Source organism: Loxodonta africana, chromosome 22 (assembly GCF_030014295.1).
Source record: "Loxodonta africana isolate mLoxAfr1 chromosome 22, mLoxAfr1.hap2, whole genome shotgun sequence".
Classification (NCBI taxonomy): domain Eukaryota; kingdom Metazoa; phylum Chordata; class Mammalia; order Proboscidea; family Elephantidae; genus Loxodonta; species Loxodonta africana.
The window spans coordinates 41301732-41321578 of NC_087363.1; the positions used below are offsets into that span (position 1 = coordinate 41301732).

At 45.0% G+C, this 19847-nt stretch overlaps 1 protein-coding gene across 1 annotated transcript in view; it reads right to left on the reverse strand.

Annotated features, from left to right (window-relative positions):
* The window catches only part of SLC6A11 (solute carrier family 6 member 11), a 177914-nt gene that overhangs the window by 91521 nt on the left and 66546 nt on the right, over positions 1–19847 (reverse strand). The window contains exon 6 of the mRNA XM_003409756.4: positions 8415–8549. Within this exon, the coding sequence (XP_003409804.4) occupies positions 8415–8549 (135 nt within the window). The remainder of the gene's footprint in view (positions 1–8414; positions 8550–19847) is intronic.

Below are 19847 nucleotides of genomic sequence, written 5' to 3' on the forward strand. Positions count from 1 at the left end.
ACCCAAGGACTCACATACATACACGCCTACATACATATATACATGCCTCCTTCTATCAATAACAACTATGAAATCATGGGTTTGATGTAGTTAATGTCCTAGCTTTTTTTTTTTTTGTCCTATGCACATTAAAATAAATAACTATAAAAGAAAAAGAAGTTCCTCCACTTCCGGGGTCATCATACTTGACCTTGACAACCACCTAGTGAGCCAGGCAAGTACAACCTGCAATCTTCATTCTGTGGAAGAGAAGTCTCAGCCCCAGAGAGGTCTGCAGCCTCGCTGAAGGCCACATGGCCAGTAGCAGGAGAGCCAAGAACCAGTCAGGAATCTAACCCAATGCTCTCTTGCTTCATGGGCTACAGTACTCTTAAATTGGAATAATTGGAACTGGGTGGTGTGGATTTGTTGTTTCCTTAAGATCTTGCCTTCCTTCCTTCAGGAATCCTCCCATTCAAAACCCAAGAAGCCTGGGCTCTATGTCATAACTGAGCTGCTCAGCTGCTGTGTAGTCACAGGCAAGTCGCTTAGCTTCTCTGACCTGGGTATCTCCATTTGTTAAGTGGACGGGCTACCTGGGGCACATCTCTATCAGTGATGGCCTGGATGGCACAGTTACACACTTAGACTGATAAACTCTCCAGGCTACCTTCCTTTGGCACACCTAAGACAAACCTTGGGTGATGTACCAGCCTCCAAAGCTTTGAGGAACCCATCACGACTCCTATGTAGACTCAACGGGACTGTACACCCAGCTGCCTGCCTTCCCAGCCCCTGAACAGATTGAGAGTTAGGTTCGGGGGGTGCTCTGCCTCCTTTTCCAGCCATCTTGTGGCCCTCGATGCAACGCACCCAGCTTCCAGGGAACATCACCTGATGTGGAGTTTGGTTTTCCTTTCCTTGTTAGGGTCACTGTCATGGATTGAACTGTGCCCCCCCAAAACACCTGTCAACTTGGCTAGGCCACGATTCCCAGTATTGTGTGACTGTCTACCATTTTGTCACCTGATATGATTTTCCCATGTGTTGTAAATCCTATCTCTATGATGTTAATGAGGCAGGGTTAGTGGCAGTTATGTTCATGAGGCTGGACTCAGTCTATAAGATTAGGTTACATCTCAAGTCAATCTCTTTTGAGATATAAAAGAGATGTGAGCAGAGAAACATGGGGACCTCATACCACCAAAAAACAAAAGGCAGGAGAATAGCAAGTCGTTTGGACCTGGGGTCCTGGCACTGAGAAGCTCCTTCACTGGGGAAGATTGATGACAAGGACCTTCCCCCAGACCCAACGGAGAGAAAAAGCCTTCCCCTGGAACCAGCACCCTAAATTCAGACTTCTAGCCTCCTAGACTGTGAGAGAATAAACTTCTCTTTGTTAAAGCCATCCCCTTGTGGTATTTCTGTATAGCAGCACTAGATGACTAAGACAGTCAATAATGGCTTAGCTATACCTTCCCACCATCAGCAACTCTATCCTTAGCTGTGCCTCAGCCAATCAGCTGTCACTGTTGCTTTTTGGCAACACACACACACACACACACACATATACTTCCTGACCATCACTGATAAAGAAACCCAAATCAGTTGCTGTTGAGTTGACTCCTGCTGATGGTGACCCAATGTATGTCAGAGTAGAACTGTGCTCCCCAGGGATTTCAATGGCTGGTTTTTCAGAAGCGGAACACCAGCCCTTTCTCCTAGGTGCCTCTGGGATAGACTTGAACCTCCAATCTCTTGCTTAGTAGCCGAGCTTGTAACCATTCTGCCACTCAAGTCAATATTGATAGAGAATCAAAAAACGTTACACCTCACATATCTGGTGATACGGAGGTTTTTAGACTTTTCGTTAAAACAACAGAACCTTTTCTTCAAAAATCAAAATAGCGCTGGCTCTTACATTTATTCAATAATCATTCATCGAGTACCTCCTATGTACCAGGCTCTGAACTAGGCAGAGAATATGATGGGGATACAATGGTGGGCAAGGCAGATATGGACCTTGCTCCCAGTTGCCTTCTACCCAGCCACCCTGTTGAAAACCATAGTCCTCTCCCCTAGGACTCCTCCCCACTGCTGTACTTTGTCTCTATGGTACTTGTTACCATCTAGTGGATTATATATTTTACTTCATGAATTTTGTTTATTGCCTTCTTCCTACAACTGGAATACAAGCTGCAGGGGGCAGGGATCACTGTTTTGTTCACTGCTGCATTCCAACACCTATAATAATCTCCAATACAGAGTAAACTGAACCAATGAATGGACACTGACCACATAAATCATACATATAATATATACATATAGTTATATAAATGTTTTGTTGTAAATACAAAAAGTACTTTGGAAAATAAGTACTGGGCTTAAAAAAAATTTTTTTTTTGGGGGGGGTGGGCGAGTGCACTGGCAGTCAGGAAAGACTTGTTTGAGGAAGCAATATTTTAACTGAGTCCTAAAGGCAAGTTGGGGAAGGAGAATCTCAGGGAAAAGGAGGGAGTGTTCCCAGCAGAGAAATAGCATGTGCAAAGGCCCTGAGGCAGAATGGAAGCGTGTATATGTGAGGCCTAGAAAGGAGGCCAATACCTGGAATGAACTGAAAGAGGGGTAGAGTTGTTAGGGATGTAGCAAGGAGGCAGCTCGCGGAGGACCTGGAGGCCTCGCTGCTTAGATCTTATTCCAAAGACCACTGGGAACCCCAGAAGGGATTTAAGCAAAGAGATGCAAGTCAGATTTACATTTTGAAAAGATCACTCTGATTGCTGCTGGATGGAAAACAGTGGGGAGTGGGGACTAGGAGCCATTTTTGGAAGGCCAATTAGGAGGCTACTGTCATTGCTATGAGTCTGAATCAACTCGATGGCAGTGGGTTTGGTTTCTTTTTTGGTCATTGTGCTGGAAACCCTGGTGGCATAGTGGTTAAGAGCTATGGCTGCTAACCAAAAGGTCAGCAGTTTGAACCAGGTGCTCCTTGGAAGCTCTATGGGGCAGTTCCCCTGTCCCATATGGTCACTATGAGTCAGAATTGACCCAACAGCAATGGGTTTGGTTTGGTTTTCGGGTCATTGTCCGAGTGGGAGATTGTGGTGGCCTTCCTAGGCTGGTGGTGGTAGAGATGGAGAGAAATGTGAGTGGGGGGTGGTCAGGTGGGGCCCAGAGCCCAGCCCACCGGCCACTTGACCCTCAGGGGGCTCCAGGGAAGGGTCAGCAAATGTTTTCTATAAAGGGCCAAATAGTAAGTATTTTCCATTTTGCAGGTGGGCAGAAAAGAGCTGACGTAGCAGGGCTGCTTGCAGGCATGACCCTTGGCTGGTCTCTGGGAACTTGGTTTTTAAAATGTTCCCTACGGTCCTAAGTGGTAAGGTTGTTTGCTACGCCAGGGACACTAAATCCCTCGGCACTATACCAGCCAGCCCAGACTGTTTGTACAGGCTGTGTGATTCATGGTGGACACCTGAGAGTCTGGAATTTGGAGAACTGCAAAGGATCAGCAGGCAGAGAACACCAGCATGGCAAGCCCCTGGTGAAAACCTGGCAGTCCGGGTCTTAAGTGGGCCTCCCTCGGCAAAAACACTGCACAGTGTTGCTGCATGCGGATGCTGGAGGGAGGAACACATTCTGTATACCCCTCCTGGCCGGAAGCAGAGAGCTGAGAAGCCTGTGCTCGGATTCCTCCAGACTCCACCTGATGTCTTTTCCCTTGCTGATCGCTGTAATCAATCACAGCCATAAGTATAGCTGCTTCTGAGTCCTGTGAGTCCTTCTAGAGAATCACTGAATGTGTGGGTGATCTTGGGACCCCAACACAGCGAATCAAATGATTTTTGTCTCAGTTACTCAACTGTCCCCTTGTAGAAATAAAGCAGAGATAGATAACATGTAAACAAATAAGTGTGTGACTGTGTTCCAATAAAACTTTATTTACAAAGACAGGGGGAGGGCTAGATTTGGCCCTGTGCTCTCGGAAAACACAGGGCTCTCTGAGTACACTTAGAAAACCACTGACTGAATTCTACTGAGGCCCAGAAGGGGCTAGAGAGAAAAAGCTCGTCCAAGGTCACTCGGGATCAGTCGCAAAACCAGAAGAAAACCGACATCCCAACACCCAGCTCACTGTACTTTTTACTACTCCAAGTGGCCCTTCCTCAGAAAAACTTTGCTGATAAGCATTGGCCTGGTAGCCAAGGTGCTAAAAGGAAGGAGGTGGTGGGAAACTGGGATGATTGGGGCACAGTTCAATGGTGAACTGCCTGGGTCTCACCTTTGTGCTTGGGGTGTGTGTGTGTATGTCTCTGTGTGTGTGTGTATGTGTGCGCATGTGTGTGGGCATGTGTCTGTGTGTGTACATGCACATGTGTGCATGTGCAGGGCTCTAGGATCGTTGGTGCCAACTGGGTTTTCCCAAACCCTTCTATCATCAGAATCGCCTCTGAAGCTTCTTAACAACAAAGATACCCTGGGGCCCTCTTTGACCCACTGAATCTGAATTCACCAGGTGGGCCTAGAATCTGCATTTTTAATAAGTGCCAAGGGATTCTGTCGATCAGCTAGGCTTGCACACCTCTGGGTGGTACTCAGAACCTCTTGACCAACGACCTCCAGGACAGGGAAAAAAGAAGCCCTTGAGCAGCGGAGAGAATAGGAACTCTGCCCCAGATCAAGGAAGAATGTCTGGACCTAAAAAAATACAGACCAGTGACTGTGGAAAGACATTTTCCAAACCTGCTTCTTCAGCTGAGCGTTTGCCATTGGAGGTTGATATTGGCAAGGCCAGCAGTCAGGAGCTAATTTCCTTCTTCCTAGGGGTTCTGCCTGCATTTCAGGATGCTATCACCAGGTACGTGGTGGTGTCCTGAGTCCAGCGGTCAAATAGGCAGGCCTCTCACGGCACAGCACACAGAGACGAAATGAGCAGGTGTCGCCACCCCACTGGCTCCTTTAATTCACCGTAAGGAGGCACATCTACGGTGCACTGGCCAGCACTCTACGAACACTCCCATCCAAGTCTCCTAACAGGGCGGCTGGACACCACAGGCCACAGATGTGAAATTTCTTACAAGCCTCATGTTTTGTTGAAAACTTTATGCAGATTCCACATACTCCTGCATGATCTACCTAAGATATATATATATTTAATTTTATCATGGTAAAATACATGTAACAAAAAATTGCTATTTTATAACACATGGGGTCGCCATGAGTCAGAACTGACTCAACAGCAATGTGTTTTCCTAATTAGCACCTGATCCTTTTGCTAATCAAAAAAAAATTAAAAAAAAAACAAAAACCCATTGCCATTGAGTCTCAGGGCCCTGGTGGTGCAGTGGTTAAGAGCTCAAGCTGCTAACCAAAAGGTCAGCAGTTCAAATCCACCAGCTGCTCCTTGGAAGCCCTATGGGGCAGTTCTACTCTGTCCTATAGGGTTGCTATGAGTTGGAATCGACTCGACGGCAACGAGTTTGGTTTTCTTTTTCAGGTTAAAAAAATGCTATTTTAACGCGCACAATTCAGAGACATTAATTACATTCACCATGGTGCACAGCCACTGGCACTATTCATTTCAAAAATGTTTTCACCACCCCAAATGGATACTCAGTATCCCTTAAGCAATAACTCCCCACTCCACTTCTCCCAGTCCCTGGTGACTGCTAGTAAACTCTGGTCTATGTGCATTTGCCTCTTCTAGATATTTCATGTAAGGGGGATCATACAGTATTTGTCCTTTTGTGACTGATTTAATCTCACTCAGCATAATGCTTTCATGTATCAGAACTTCATTTTTCTTTACAGCTGAATAAAGTTCCATTATATGCATATACCACATTTTGTTTATCTCTGCATTTGCTTTAATAAGAAAATGTGTGCCCAATACAAGAGAGGTCAGCACAACTGGACTAAACCAAAAGCAAAGAAGTTTCCTGAATAAACCGAACGCTTCGAAGGCCAGCATAGCAAGGGCAGGGGTTTGGGGACCATGGTTTCAGGGGACATCAAGGTCAACTGGCATAATAAAATCTATTAAGAAAACATTCTACATCCCATTTTGGAGAGTGGCGTCTGGGGTCTTAAACCCAAGCAAGCAGCCATCTAAGATGCATCAATTGGTCTCAACCCACCTGGAGCAAAGGAGAATGAAGAACACCAGAGACACAAGGTAATTATGAGCCCAAGTTTTAGAATGGGGCACATAAATCAGAGACTATATCAGCCTGAGACCAGAGGAACTAGATGGTGCCCTGCTACAACTGATGACTGCCCTGACAGGGAACACAACAGAGAACCCCTGAGGGAGCAGGAGAGCAGTGGGATGCAGACCTCGAATTCTTGTAAAAAGACCAGGCTTAATGGTCTGACAGAGACTAGAAGTACCCCAGAGGTCATGGTCCCCAGACCTTCTGTTAGCCCAAGACAGGAACCATTCCAAAGCCAACTCTTCAGACAAGGATTGGACTATAGGACAGAAAATGATACTGGTGAGGAGTGAGCTTCTTGGATCAAGTAGACACATGAGACTATGTGGGCAGCTTCTGTCTGGAGGGGAGATGTTAAGGCCGAGGGGGATGGAAGCTGGCTGAATGGACATAGAAATACAGGGTGGAGAGCAGGAGTGTGCTGTCTCATTGGTGGGAGACTAGGAGTATATAAAAAACCCACTCTGTCGAGTCGATTCCAACTCATACCGACTCTATAGAACACAGTAGAACTGCCCCAAAGAGTTTCCAAAAAGCGTCTGGCGGATTTGAACTGCTGAACTCTTGGTTAGCAGCCGTAGCACTAAACCACTATGCCACCAGGGTTTCCAGGAGTATATGGCAAGGTGTATATAAGGTTTTGTATGAGAGACTGACTTGATTTGTAAACTTTCACTTAAAGCACAATAAAATTTTTTTAAAAAATGTGTCTCCTCCTCCCCCCACATATCTTTCAGTAAGATACTTTACACACTGGAACTACCTGGAGTTCTTTAACAAATACTGATGCCTGGGTCAGTATTTTAATTAGTGTGGGATGTGGTCCTGGCATTGGGATTTTTAAAAGCTCCCCAGGAGATTTAGCAAGTAGCCAAAGTTGAGAACCAGAGGACTAGTAACATGCCCTGGTTTCACCCTCTTGTTTAACATACTCCTAGTCACTCCCACCACATACCCACTTAGGGGAGTTCAGGCCTAAATAATTACTACTCAGTATTCAGAAAAACCACTGCCTCACCAAAGACAACTCACAGGTTAGCCAGTTTACTCCAATTATATTTTTTCCATGAGCTAGCCCTACCATTTTACTTGGATCCACAATCACCACCCGTGGAAGCAGCAGTCAAGAAATCAAACGACATATTGCATTGGGCAAATCTGCTGCAAAAGACCTCTCTAAAGTGTTAGAAAGCAAAGATGTCACTTTGAGGGCTAAGGTACACTTGACCCAAGCCATGGTATTTTCAGTCACCTCATATACATGCAAAAGCTGGACAATGAATAAGGAAGACCGAAGAATTGATACCTTTGAATTATGGTATTGACAAAGAATATTGAAATATGCCATGGGCTGCCAGAAAAACAAACAAATCTGTCTTGGAAGAAGTACAGTCAGAATGCTTCTTGGAAACGAGGATGGTGAAACTTCATATAACATAGTTTAGACATGTTATCAGAAGGGACCAATCCCTGGAGAAGGACATCATGCTTGGTAAAGTAGAGTGTCACTGAAAAAAAGGAAGACCGTCAAGGAGATGGATTGACACAGTGGCTGCAACAATGGACTCAAGCATAACATTGATTGTGACGATGGCACAGGGCTGGGCAGTGTTTTGTTCTGTTGTACATAGGGTCTCTATGAGTCGGAACTGACTAGATAGCACCTAACAACAACATCCCTACCAAGGAAAGCAATTGCCAGCAAAGACCCAGCTTTCTCACTGAGTTGCATCATTTCAGGGATCTGTGATCTTGGTTGGCAAAAAAAGAAATGTATTTTCTCTAACCTCCAACCGAAATTCAGCATTTCCTTAAATTATGAAGGTAGGCAGTAAACCACAGTCAGTTCTATAAACCATACATAAGAACCCCAGATATTTTCAAATCATGTTATCAATATCTTAAAATATCATCTATGCTCATTACTGCTCTGAAGTCATGGTAGTTATTGGGCCTGCTAATGAATCTTATTATTCAATGTACTAATGAAGAAGCACACATATTACCATGCCACAAATTGGCCCTCTTTAATGTTTTAGTAACTGTATTTCAACATATTTGATTTCCTATGAATTTTATTTTATGCACTTAAAATTATGATTCTGAGAAGGGGTCCACAGGCTCCTGACGGCCAAGCTGTGACCCTCCATGACCAACAGCATGGCCATGCAGGAGGATTCCCAGGGGTGGCTGATGACCTTGGTCCCCAAAATAAGCAGCTCTTACCTGTGGGTCAGAGAGTCTGGAGAGGTCAGGGTACAGGTAGAACTTGATGCCTTCGGAGGCTCCAGGCAACGTTACCCCTCGGATCAGGAGGATCAGAAGCATGACGTAGGGGAACGTCGCGGTGACATAGACAACCTGTCAGGGACAGACAGGAAGGAATCAAGGAGGGGTGACAGTGGTAGGCAGTGCAGCGTACCAGTAACTCACTGGGGGGCCAAGGTACAAGCTCTGCATCCCCAACAGCCTGTGCTCCTGTTTCGCATCGCCTCACTTTCCTCTCCAGTGCTGGTTCTTCAACAGGCAATGACTGAGTGCCTACTACGTGCCCAGCACGGTGCTTGGGATCAATAATTTGCAAACATTTGTGACTACAACCCACAGAAAGAAATACATGTTACATACGTTAGTGCACATGTAACTGAAACAGACATTTCACAAAATAATAGGCACTCTTCCATGAAGGAATGTTTTCTATTGCATGTAATTTCATTTTCTTTCAAAGCTGGTCAGACCCACTACATCTATTTCATAATTCACCAGTGGGCCATGACCCACATTTTCAAAAGACACTGCTCTTAAGGAAAATCAAGTTTTCATAGCCAAGGATAGGACAGAATGGGGGTGGGCATGGGGGTAAGGATGGGGATGGGGGTGGGGATGGGCGTGGGGTTGGGAAAGGAAGAGAAGAGGAGAGGAGAGGAAAGGGAAGGAAAAGAAAGGTAAACCATCTGGGACATGGAAGAGTCAACATTTGTCTGGAAGCATTTCAGGTTGGTCTGCTTGGAGGTAAATGATTAGACACAATGAACCTGAGAGGGTCCTTTCTGCCCAGGGATTCTGTGCAAGAATGGGGCCAGTAAAAGAACAAAAACCTTCCCTGAGCTTCCTTGCACGAGAGCAGTTTAGAAGGAGGTGGCACTGCCTCTCAGACTCCGGGGTTCCTGTCCTGGGGCTGCAACGTGGCGTGGGCCACACCCTCTCCTTAAGGTCTATGGAGGACTCAGTGTCCCCCCCCCCCACTTCTGATTTGTTTCTACTGTCACGTCCTCTGCTCCTATCACTCGATTCTCTCCTCTTTGTGGAGTCTGCCTGTTCCATCTCTTCAGACCAGCAATTTGTCACCATGTGGGGGCCACAGACCTTTTTGAGACTCTGATGACCGCTTTGACTCTCTCCCACCCCCAGATGGGCACAGATGCAGATTTGTGTACAAGCTTTCTGAGGCTTCAGACATTCAGGCTCCCCAGATTAAGGACCTGCTCTAACACCTGCTATCTTAATTCCTCTCATTCCATCTAGGCCCTCCCTTCTTTTCAACCCAGGGTTTTTTGTTTTTTTGTTTTTTTGTTTTACCAGTGCTCAGTCCTTTACTCACTTCACCTGTTCATTCATTTATTCATTTACTCATTCATCCACCTACTCACTCACCAAGTCAAACACCCAGACCATATCTATGTACCAAGTGCTTAGCTAGCGAATGAATCACAGAATGGGAATTTCTGCTTCAAGAGGCTCCTCATATGGTAGAAAAGAATTTGCAAACAGGTAGAAAGAGTACTGTTTATAAGCATAAAGAATGGAGAGAGCACAGAGAAGGGAGCAGCTAACTATAGGGGAAGTCAAGGAAGACGTCCCAAAGGAGGTGACCCAGGTGTTGGGCCTTAAAGGATGAATAGGAGTTCTGGACCTGGAAAATGGGATGGGAGGAAGAAGAAGACAAACAAAATTCCTACTTTACATGCTGTAATAACATGTCACAATAACAACATTTTACATGTTGTAATGTTGTAACCCACCACTCGTCTGTCAGTTTGTCATATGTGAAAGCTGGACAATGAATAAGGAAGACCGAAGAAAAATTGGTGCCTCTGAATTATGGTGTTAGCAAAGAATGTTGAATATACCATGGACTGCCAGAAGAATGAAAAAATCTGCCTTGGAAGAAGTACAGCAAGAGTGCTCCTTGGAAGCAAGGATGGAGAGACTTCATCTCATACACTTTCATGTTATCAGGAGGGACCAGTCCCTGGAGAAGAACATTATGCTTGGTAAAGTAGAGGTCAGCGAAAAAGAGGAGGACACACAATGAGATGGACTGACACAGTAGCTGCAACAATGGGTTCAAACATGGCAACAACTGTGAGGATGGTGCAGGACCAGGCAGTGTTTTGTTCTGTTGTACATAGGGTCACTATGAGTTGGAACTGACTTGAGGCACCTAACACAACAACACTATAATAGTGTAATAATATGTTGTAATAATAAGCACTTTACAGGTTGAAGTAATAGTAGGCTCATTTGTTCAGCACTTCTACAAACTAGACATTCATTCTTTGAAGAGGCAGGATTTCCCCCTATTTACACAGGAGAACCTTGAAAGTCAGAGGGATCAAGTGACAGACCCAGGGTCATCCAGCAAATGAATGGTGGTGGATGTGGGATTCATAACTAGGTCCATCTGACTTTAAGGTCGTGTAGTCAATCGTCAGGCTATGTACTTAACCCTTAAGATAGCAGTGCAAACTTGGCATATTTTCCCCATTTTAAAGGTGAAACTCTCAGAGAAGTTAAGTCATTTAGTAAGTGACAGAATAGGGATTCAAATCCAGTCCCCAAAACTAGGGAATACAAGCCAGCAGGGGTGGTGGTGATCGGTCCTGCCAACAAGACCTCCAATATACAGGGATAGGCACTATCCTCAGCCCACTTGCCACCCCTGCCCCCACCATTTTCAGCATTCCTTTTTCCAAATCACCCATCAGTTCAATCAACACTTCATGTAACCATACAAACAATTCCTTACTGGCACGTACGATGTAATCCAGAAAAGGTGAACACAAATCAGATAGATAATAATCAATGAAGAAGGCAACAATCAATAATGGTTGATGGTTCCTACCCAGAGAGCTAAAAGTGCTATGATACTCCAGCTTTGCACATGTCTTCTATGACAGACCTTTCAGTGTTTCACAGAAATGCTTGATTCCTTTCCCAGGCTTAAGTCTATTAAAAGTTGGGTTGAGGCTAAGGATCTATTGCTTTCTTTTAAAGACTTCTGCTTTTGTCTCAATTGTAGGGCAGAAGTTTAATTACCCAGAATGTCTAGGACCTAACCTGTTCCACAGTAATGATATCTCTGGGGCTTCGCCATCGTAACCACCGAAGTCCACAACATTTAAGAAGAAGAACATTACCACGTAACGCATAAGAACAAGTGAAAATCTTGGAACTTTGTCCTTTCATCAACAGGACCACCATGATGTCACTGAACCTGCTGGTTATGCTCTGCATGGTCTGTATTGAGTGGACTGGGTCACTGGAATATCATTAAGGGGTCTCTGGCCAAATTCAACAGTGGCATGCCCCAGGCATCATATAGAGCAGACTGTTCTTCAACTACTAGAGTGGAATGATTTATTAAACAGCCAATAGTTATTTTCAACCTAAATTGATGCTCTGCTTCTCTATTATATTAAGAAGAACAATACTCCGTCCACTGGCATACACACCTTCATGTTTACACTCCCTTTATAAAACCATCAGGGAAATAAAATATTCAAATGAATCACCCAAAGACCACAGGGCAGATGAGGGAGGCTGCCAAGATGAAACTGCTGGCTGGCAAGCAGTCAGAAAAATTCATTCATAGGCTGACGTCTGAGAGCCTTGAGTCAGGGTACAAAAGGTGACTCAGAGGCATTGTTACGTGATGCACAAACGTCGGGGGTGGAATGAATGTTGAAAATAAGAAGGCTGAGGACTGCCTGTATCTGTCACTTGCTTGTCCCAGCTCTCCTTAAAGCCACTTCGGATCTGTTTCCACCCTTGGCCAGGCCAGACACTTGGACGTCATCTTTGATTTGTCCTGAGAACAGTGGTAGACTGTAGAAACTGAGAAGATGTCTGCAGATCTTGTCACCAAGTGATTGTACATATATGACAAGCATGCTGCAATTCACCTCTCCGGTTTTCATGCCAGACATCACTAGATCATCACAGCACCCTCTGCAGCTGAGCCTGCATACAGCACTCAGAACCCTTGACACAGCATTCCAGGCAGCCTCTAGAATCCGTTGGGATGAAACCCACCGATTTGCCACCCTTGATCTAGTCCATCTTCCATTTATGAATTCTCAGCATCTCCTACAGGCTCTTAGCCCTCCTGACCAGAATGGTAAGGCCCAGGCCTTGCCCTTGAGGAAAGGGTTGTTGAATGTGCGCATGAATAAATGAGACTCCTGGAGTCATGACACCCGCATATGGGGTGAAGCTGGAAAAAGAGGCTATAAAGACAAGTTGGAAAAGTGCTCTCAGAGTCTTTGAGGAGGGATTCCGCTTCCTCCTGGCTGTGGAGGTAGGATTTAAGCAGGGTCTCCAAGGACAAGTAGGAGTGGACGAGGCTAAGTCAGGCAGGGAAGTCAGGGAAGTAGCCAAGGATATGGGGCCAGGCACAGAAAGTTGTTCCCTGGGACATCGAGGAGCCTCCAGGTTGTCATCCAGGGGCTCAAGCTAGTTATAGCCTCACCTCTGTCTTCACTTCCCCTCATTCCATCAGTGACCAGGCCTTGCCAACATGTCTCCAACTACTGTCCCCTTCATCCCCACCCACCACCATGGCCCTACATTGCCTTTATTCTCAGTCACGGTGACAGCCATACTGTCCACACTGTGGTATGTTTCAAAGTTATGAATCTGGCATGTCCTATTCCTGCTGCTCTAACTTCCCCAGACTCCCATTTAAGGTTTGGGATCTAGTGAAACAGGTTGGACTTTGGACTCAGATAGCCCTAGGTTCAACCCTGCCTCTGTCCCCACTTGCTGTGGGATCCTGACTGGTCTACGTTCCTCCAACCGCTCTGCTCTGCACCAGGTTCTTATGGGCCATTCCAGGCTCCTTCAGGCCTCCTTGCCTTTTCTTATGCCTCCCTCTGTCTATAGTGTCCATTCCTAGCTCCTCCACCACCTAAGGGAACTTGACATTCTATGAGGCCCAGCTTATGAGTAGATTTTCCTAGAGTCTGCCCAAGGCAGCCACCTCTGTGGCATCCCATTGTATCAGCATTAGTCCTGTGTGTGTGTGTGAGTCCCCACAAGGTCAAAGGCTCCTCAAAGGCAGGGATCCTGCATTCCCAGTTGAGAAATCGTTGTTCTTCCCAATTTATGGATTAGGAAGCTGAAGCTCAGAGTGTCAGTTTAAATTATCTTGCCGCAGGACTTTCCTTTTCCCCTATAAGCCACACTGTCTGCCCAGATATTGTTGAGGGAATGAACTGCTAGGTCCTCCCAGGTTCCACCTCATATTCATTACCCTGGTCATTCCCGCATCATCCCAGCACCAACAACTATCTCCATCTGCTGTCTTATTGCCTTGTAAGTTCAAGATTTCTAAAAGTTAAGTTCCAGAGCGAAGGGGTTTTTGTCCTTTATTTCCCCTGCTGCATCCATGGTGCCCAGAACAGTATATGGTTCATAAGACCAGTACCAGTGGCCACCAAGCCAGCCCTGACTCATGGCGACCCCACATGTGTCAGAGTAGAACTGTGCTCTACAGGGTTTTCAATGGCTGATTTTTCAGAAGCAGTCCGCCAGGCATTTCTTTTGAGGTGCCTCTGAGTGGACTCAAACTGCTAACCCCTCAGTTGGCAGCTGAATGTGTTAACCGTTCACACCACCCCAGGGACTCCAAAGAAATGCCCGCTAAATATTTGTTGGATGAAGAAACCAATAACCAGGCTAAGCTCTGGAATTCTGAGGCTGGACAGCAGGTCTTTAGACTACCACTCTGTGCATTATTCACATGAAAAACTGGGTCAATATCAGAGGGAACTTGGAAAATCGAATAAAAGTTTAAGAGGTGTGATTATAAATCAGGAAATCCCAAGTGATCTGATTTTAAAAGACAGGCCAGGTCAGATACATAGAGCTAACGGAAGTTCAGGGGCACAGTACTTCCTGGCAAAATTGTATCCCCAAAGTTCAGACATCTGAGGCCCTAGAATTTGTCTGGAAGAGGCCAGAGGTGGTAGCAGGGCTCAGCATTATGCTAAATTATGCAGGGTTTGGTGATGGGCACAATAAAGTCTCCCACAAGGTACCATCAAGCCTAGCTGTTCCTGCCTGCTCCAATGAGGCCCAGACCCTGAGAGGTGGGGCCGGGGAGGAGGGTCTCATTTGTCAGACCTCCAGGCGCAGAGAAAGGAGGCATCTGCCCAAAACACAACCCTTGGTTAAGAAAGACTTTCTCCTATTGTTTCATTTCCTTTCAGCAGGTCAAGTCCTTCTGAATAGAAAGGTTAGCACAATTGCTGGTAATTATACTGTATCCTGTTTTAATTGACTCTAATTGGTCATTTGCATACCAATACTGGAATTGTAGGATGTTTTTCCCCTTACTTCCAGGGCAGTCATTATTTCATAGCAGGGAGATTGTCTGGTCATTGAGAATGCCACAGAAATGCAGAAGGCCACCACCCCCTACTCTTTCAAAATAACAGGGTTAATTGGAAAGCTAAGCCTTATTCAAAAGGTATTTCAGAAAGCAGGGTGTTGCTGGGGCAAGAACCCCGGGTGGCAGGGCAGAAGACTCAATGTGCTGGGCAACTTGGGCAGGTTCCATCCCCTCTCTGGGCTGGCATTTTACCATCTGCAAAGAGGCGGAGTTAGATTAATCCACACTTCATTCTTCTGCCAGTTTCCTGATTTTTTTTTTCCATACACATGTATCACCTTTGTTTTATTTACTTGATATTTTCTAAAAATCAATTTTCTGTTATCTTAAATACATATATTTAATGAGAAAACTCTGAAGTACCCACATAAGTAAAAAACTATTATCTCTCACCACAAATAGAAAGAAACTGCAAAAATACAGACACGATGGAAATGAAATGTGACAAAATGCTTGCCAAAGGCTCTGAGCCTGAGCGGTGGTCTCTCTTTGCTCAAAAGCAAGAGGAGAAAGTGTCAGAGGGGTGTTCAAATACAAACCAGCACCTCACCGAACCTTCCTCCCTAAGAAACTTGAAAAGGGAGTGATTTTTCCATCATGCGATTTGATGTTATTTAATCTGGGTTTAGGAGTCCCTGAGTGATGCAAATGGTTAACACGCTTGACTGTTAACCAAAAGGTTGTAAGTTCGAGTCCACCTAGAGGCACCTCAGAAAAACGGCCCGGTGGGTGGTCTACTTCCAAAAATCAGCCATCGAAAACTCTACAGAGCACAGTTCTACTCTGACATACATGGGGCCACCATGAGTCAAAGTCGACGTGACAGCAACTGGTTTTTTAATCTCGGTTCATGTATTGCTAAAATCCTGCAGACCATACGCAGAACACTTCCCACATTTGGGGGAAATACCAGATGAATGATCTCTGGGATCCCTCCCAGCTCTCCCTGTGTTTTCTAGGAGAAAAGTTAGTCCCTTGTCTGCCACAACCGCTTTCAGAACACCAGGCCTCCCTGGAGCTATCCAGGGTCCTGATATGGCTTCTGTGAGCCAGCTACCCAGAGCTTCCTAAGGGAAAAAAAAAATATTTTTTTAGCTGTTGTCCTGCTCCGTGACAGAGGGAGCCCTGGTAGCATGATGGTTAAAAGCTCAGCTACTAACCAAAAGGTCAGCAGTTCAAATCTACCAGCTGCTCCTTGGAAACTCTATGGGGCAGTTCTACTCTGTCCTATAGAGTTGCTATAAGTCAGAATCGATGCATTGGCAATGAGTTTGGTTACTGGGTTGTATGCCAATGTCAGAGGTTTTTTATATAGTACCTATAACTGCATTTCATATCATTTAAATAGGTTGCATCCCCACTTTGCAGCCAAAAAAAAAACCCCGAGGATAGAGAGGGAAGTGACTTGCGCTAGGGCACAGAGGCAGTAAGTGATCAGCAGTCTGCTTTCTCCACCTCACAGGCTGCCCTGGCTCTCTCCCTCAAACCTGCCCAGGCACTGCCTTCCTGTCTTCAACTCCTGTCTTCTCCTCTGGCTGTCCTTAACCCAAAGGGTTCAGCTTACCTGACTTCTGGCAGCAACTCAGCATCACCCACTGCCCCAGCTCAGAAAACAAGGTGTTACCCAGCCCCTCCCCCACCTCCCTTTCCAGCCAGTCTTGCCTCTGTGTCTGGGGTACATCTGCCCATTCCATATGGTTGAAAAACATGGTACTGAACATCCAAGCATTAGAGAATTATTCTTTTGATTTTATTCTAAACATTTTTTTCTTTTGGTTTTTAAGACTACTACCTGAATTTAGGAAAGAACACTATAGGAGTCACCAAATAATCTCCACTAAGATATTTATTATTGGGAACAAGATTCTAGGAGATAGCAAACCTGAAGAAGGGAGGTCACCATGGACACATTTTTGCCTTTCCCAGTTTTTACCTGCATTAGAAGTATTGTTCATAGACCATTCTAACAGAAAACTTAAGTAACCGAATTCTAAATCTATGGAGACATTATTTCATACAAAGATAGTGGTTATTTCTTCAAGGAGATAATGTGATTTTAACAATGCTGTGACACTTTCATGGGGATATAATTTTTGTACAGTGACAAGTTGTTTGTCATCAGCTATCAAAGTCAGCCCATGCATGAAACCACTTTGGGGTCCAGGTTTCAGGACATGATACCTGAGTTGGGTGAGGCGGAAGAAGGAGAAGCTATTAAGGGACAGGATGAGAGCTCAGAGACAGCACAGCAGGGACTGAACACAGGACCAGGTTCCAGTACCATTCTGCCAAAGCGGCATAGCCCAATATCTGCTTTCTCCTATTCTGCAGTATTCAGATCCCTAATTTTCAGCTGGGCCTATGACTGTCTAGATAAAGACAACATTTACCAACCTCCCTTGCAGCTAGGATTAGCCATGTGATATGGCCAATAGGATATAAACAAAGGTGACATATACAACTCCCAGGTCACAACCTTAAAAGGAAGAGGTGTATCTTATCTTTCCCTCCTTGACCTTTCCACTGGTTGGAATGAAGACAAGGTAGCCATCTTGGTGGTGTTGTTAGGTGGCATTGAGTTTGCTCCGACTCTAGCAACCCTATATACAATAGAATGAAACACTGCCTGGTCCTGCGTCATCCTCACAATCATTGCTATGGTTGAGCCCATAATTACAGCCACTGTGTCAATCCATCTCACTGGGGGTCTTCCTCTTTTGCTGGCCCCCTACTTTACCAAGCATGATGTCCTCCACCAGGGACCAGTCCCTCCTGATAACATGTCCAAAGCATGTGAGATGAAGTCTCGCCATCCATGCTTCTAAGGAGCACTCTGGCTGTTATTTCTTCCAAGACAGGCTTGTTTGTTCTTCTGGCAGTCCATGGTGTATTCAATATATTCTTTGCCAACACCATAATTCGAAGGTATCAATTCTTCTTCGGTCTTCCTTATTCATTGTCCAGCTTTCACATGCATATGAGCAGATTGAAGATATCATGGCTTGGGTCAGGAGCACCTTAGTCCTCAAGATGACATCTTTAATTTTTAACACTCTAAAGAGGTCTTTTGCGGCAGATTTGTCCAATGCAATACATCGTTTGATTTCCTGACTATTGTTTCCACGGGGGTTGATTGTGGATCCAAGTAAAATGAAATCCTTGATAATGTCAAGCTTTTCTCCATTTATCATGATGTTGCTTTTTGGTCCAGTTGTGAGGATGTTTGTTTCTTTATGTTGAGGTGTAATCCATACTGAAGGCTGTAGTCTTTGATCTTCATCAGTAAGTGCTTCGAGTCCTCTTTGCTTTCAGCAAGCAACGTTTTGTCATCTACATATCGCGGGTCATTAATGAGTCTTCCTCCAATCTTGATGCCACATTCTTCTTCATATAGTCCAGCTTCTTGGATTATTTGCTCAGCATACAGATTAAGTGTGGTGAAAGGATACAACCATGATGCACACCTTTCCTGACTTTAAACCATGTAGTAGCCCCTTGTTCTGTTTGAATGACTGCCTCTTGGTGTATGTACAGGTTCCTCATGAGCACAATTAAGTGTTCTGGAATTCCCATTCTTTGCCATGTTATCCATAATTTGTTATGAGCCACACAGTTGAATGCCTTTGCATAGTGAATAAAACACAGGTAAACATCTTTCTGGTATTCTCCGCTTTTAGCCAAGATCCATCTGACATCAGCAATGATAGCCCTTGTTCCATGTCCTCTTCTGAATCTGGCTTGGATTTCTGGCAGTTCCCTGTTGATGTACTCCTGCAACCACTTTTGAATTCTCTTCAGCATAATTTTACTTGCATGAGATATTAATGATACTGGTCGATAATCTCTGCATTTTGTTGGATCACCTTTCTTTGGAATGGGCACAAATATGGATCTCTTCCAGTCAGTTGGCCAGTCTTTAAATTACTTGGCAGGGACAAGCGAGTGCTTCCAGTGTTGTATCCATTTGTTGAAACATCTCAATTTGTATTCCGTCAATTCCTGGAGCCTTGTTTTTCATCAATGCCTTCAGTGCAGCTTGGACTTCTTCCTTCAGTATCACTGGTTTACAAACCATCTTAGATAATGTAAATGAGGGCAATACACTAGGAAAGGTGGAGCAACAGAAATCTGAGTCTCTGAAGCTAGGCAGCTTGTCCTAGACTGTTATGTGAGAGAGAAATAAACCATCTTGTTTAAGCTACTGCTTTTTGAGATCTCCATTAATAAGGAGTCAGACATATAACCTAAATACACAACCACCAATTGTCTCTGTAATCTTGGGTATGTCATGTTCCGAAGGCAGGTCTCCTTCTTAATTAAATGAAGCCACTGGACTAGATGGACCACATTGTTCTCTTCTACTCAAACATGAAGAGAAGACTTACAGGATGACCTGAGGATCTGAAGGTAGACCCTTGAGAGCAATCATCCTTCTACACCTGGAGCCAACCAGGAATGACAAAGAATACAGTTAGAAGTCTCCAGAAAGGTCTAGTCAGTTATAACAGACTGGCCAAAGATACCATCATTTCTTGGTAAACCAGTTTTAACTTTCCATGACACAGTTTAGAATGAGCCTGATTTGGGGTGGACCCTATCACCATGGAAAAAGGTCCATGAGTGTGTTAGAAGGTCTCTAAGGCCTTCCTGAGTCTCTGTCTCCCTCATCTGGGAAACGGAGATAATGCCTGTTTCAAAGGTTGATGTGAGGATTAGTTATAAGATCACAATGCAAAGCACCTGACAAAAAGAAATTGCTCAATAATTGGAAAAATTGTGATTGCCTTTGACTTGCCATCATTGCATCAACAAGCCATGCTTCTTCAACCCAGTAAGCGAGAGGCCCTGGCTGGCAGAGAACGAACTATCTGGGGCTCAAGACTCCAGGCAAAGAGGCTGGAGTCAGCCCAGTTTCAGCTAAAAGTGGGGTCAGGTGAGTGGCTCTCTAACACCCTCAGAGGAGTCTTCTCACTGATGGGTGGGGG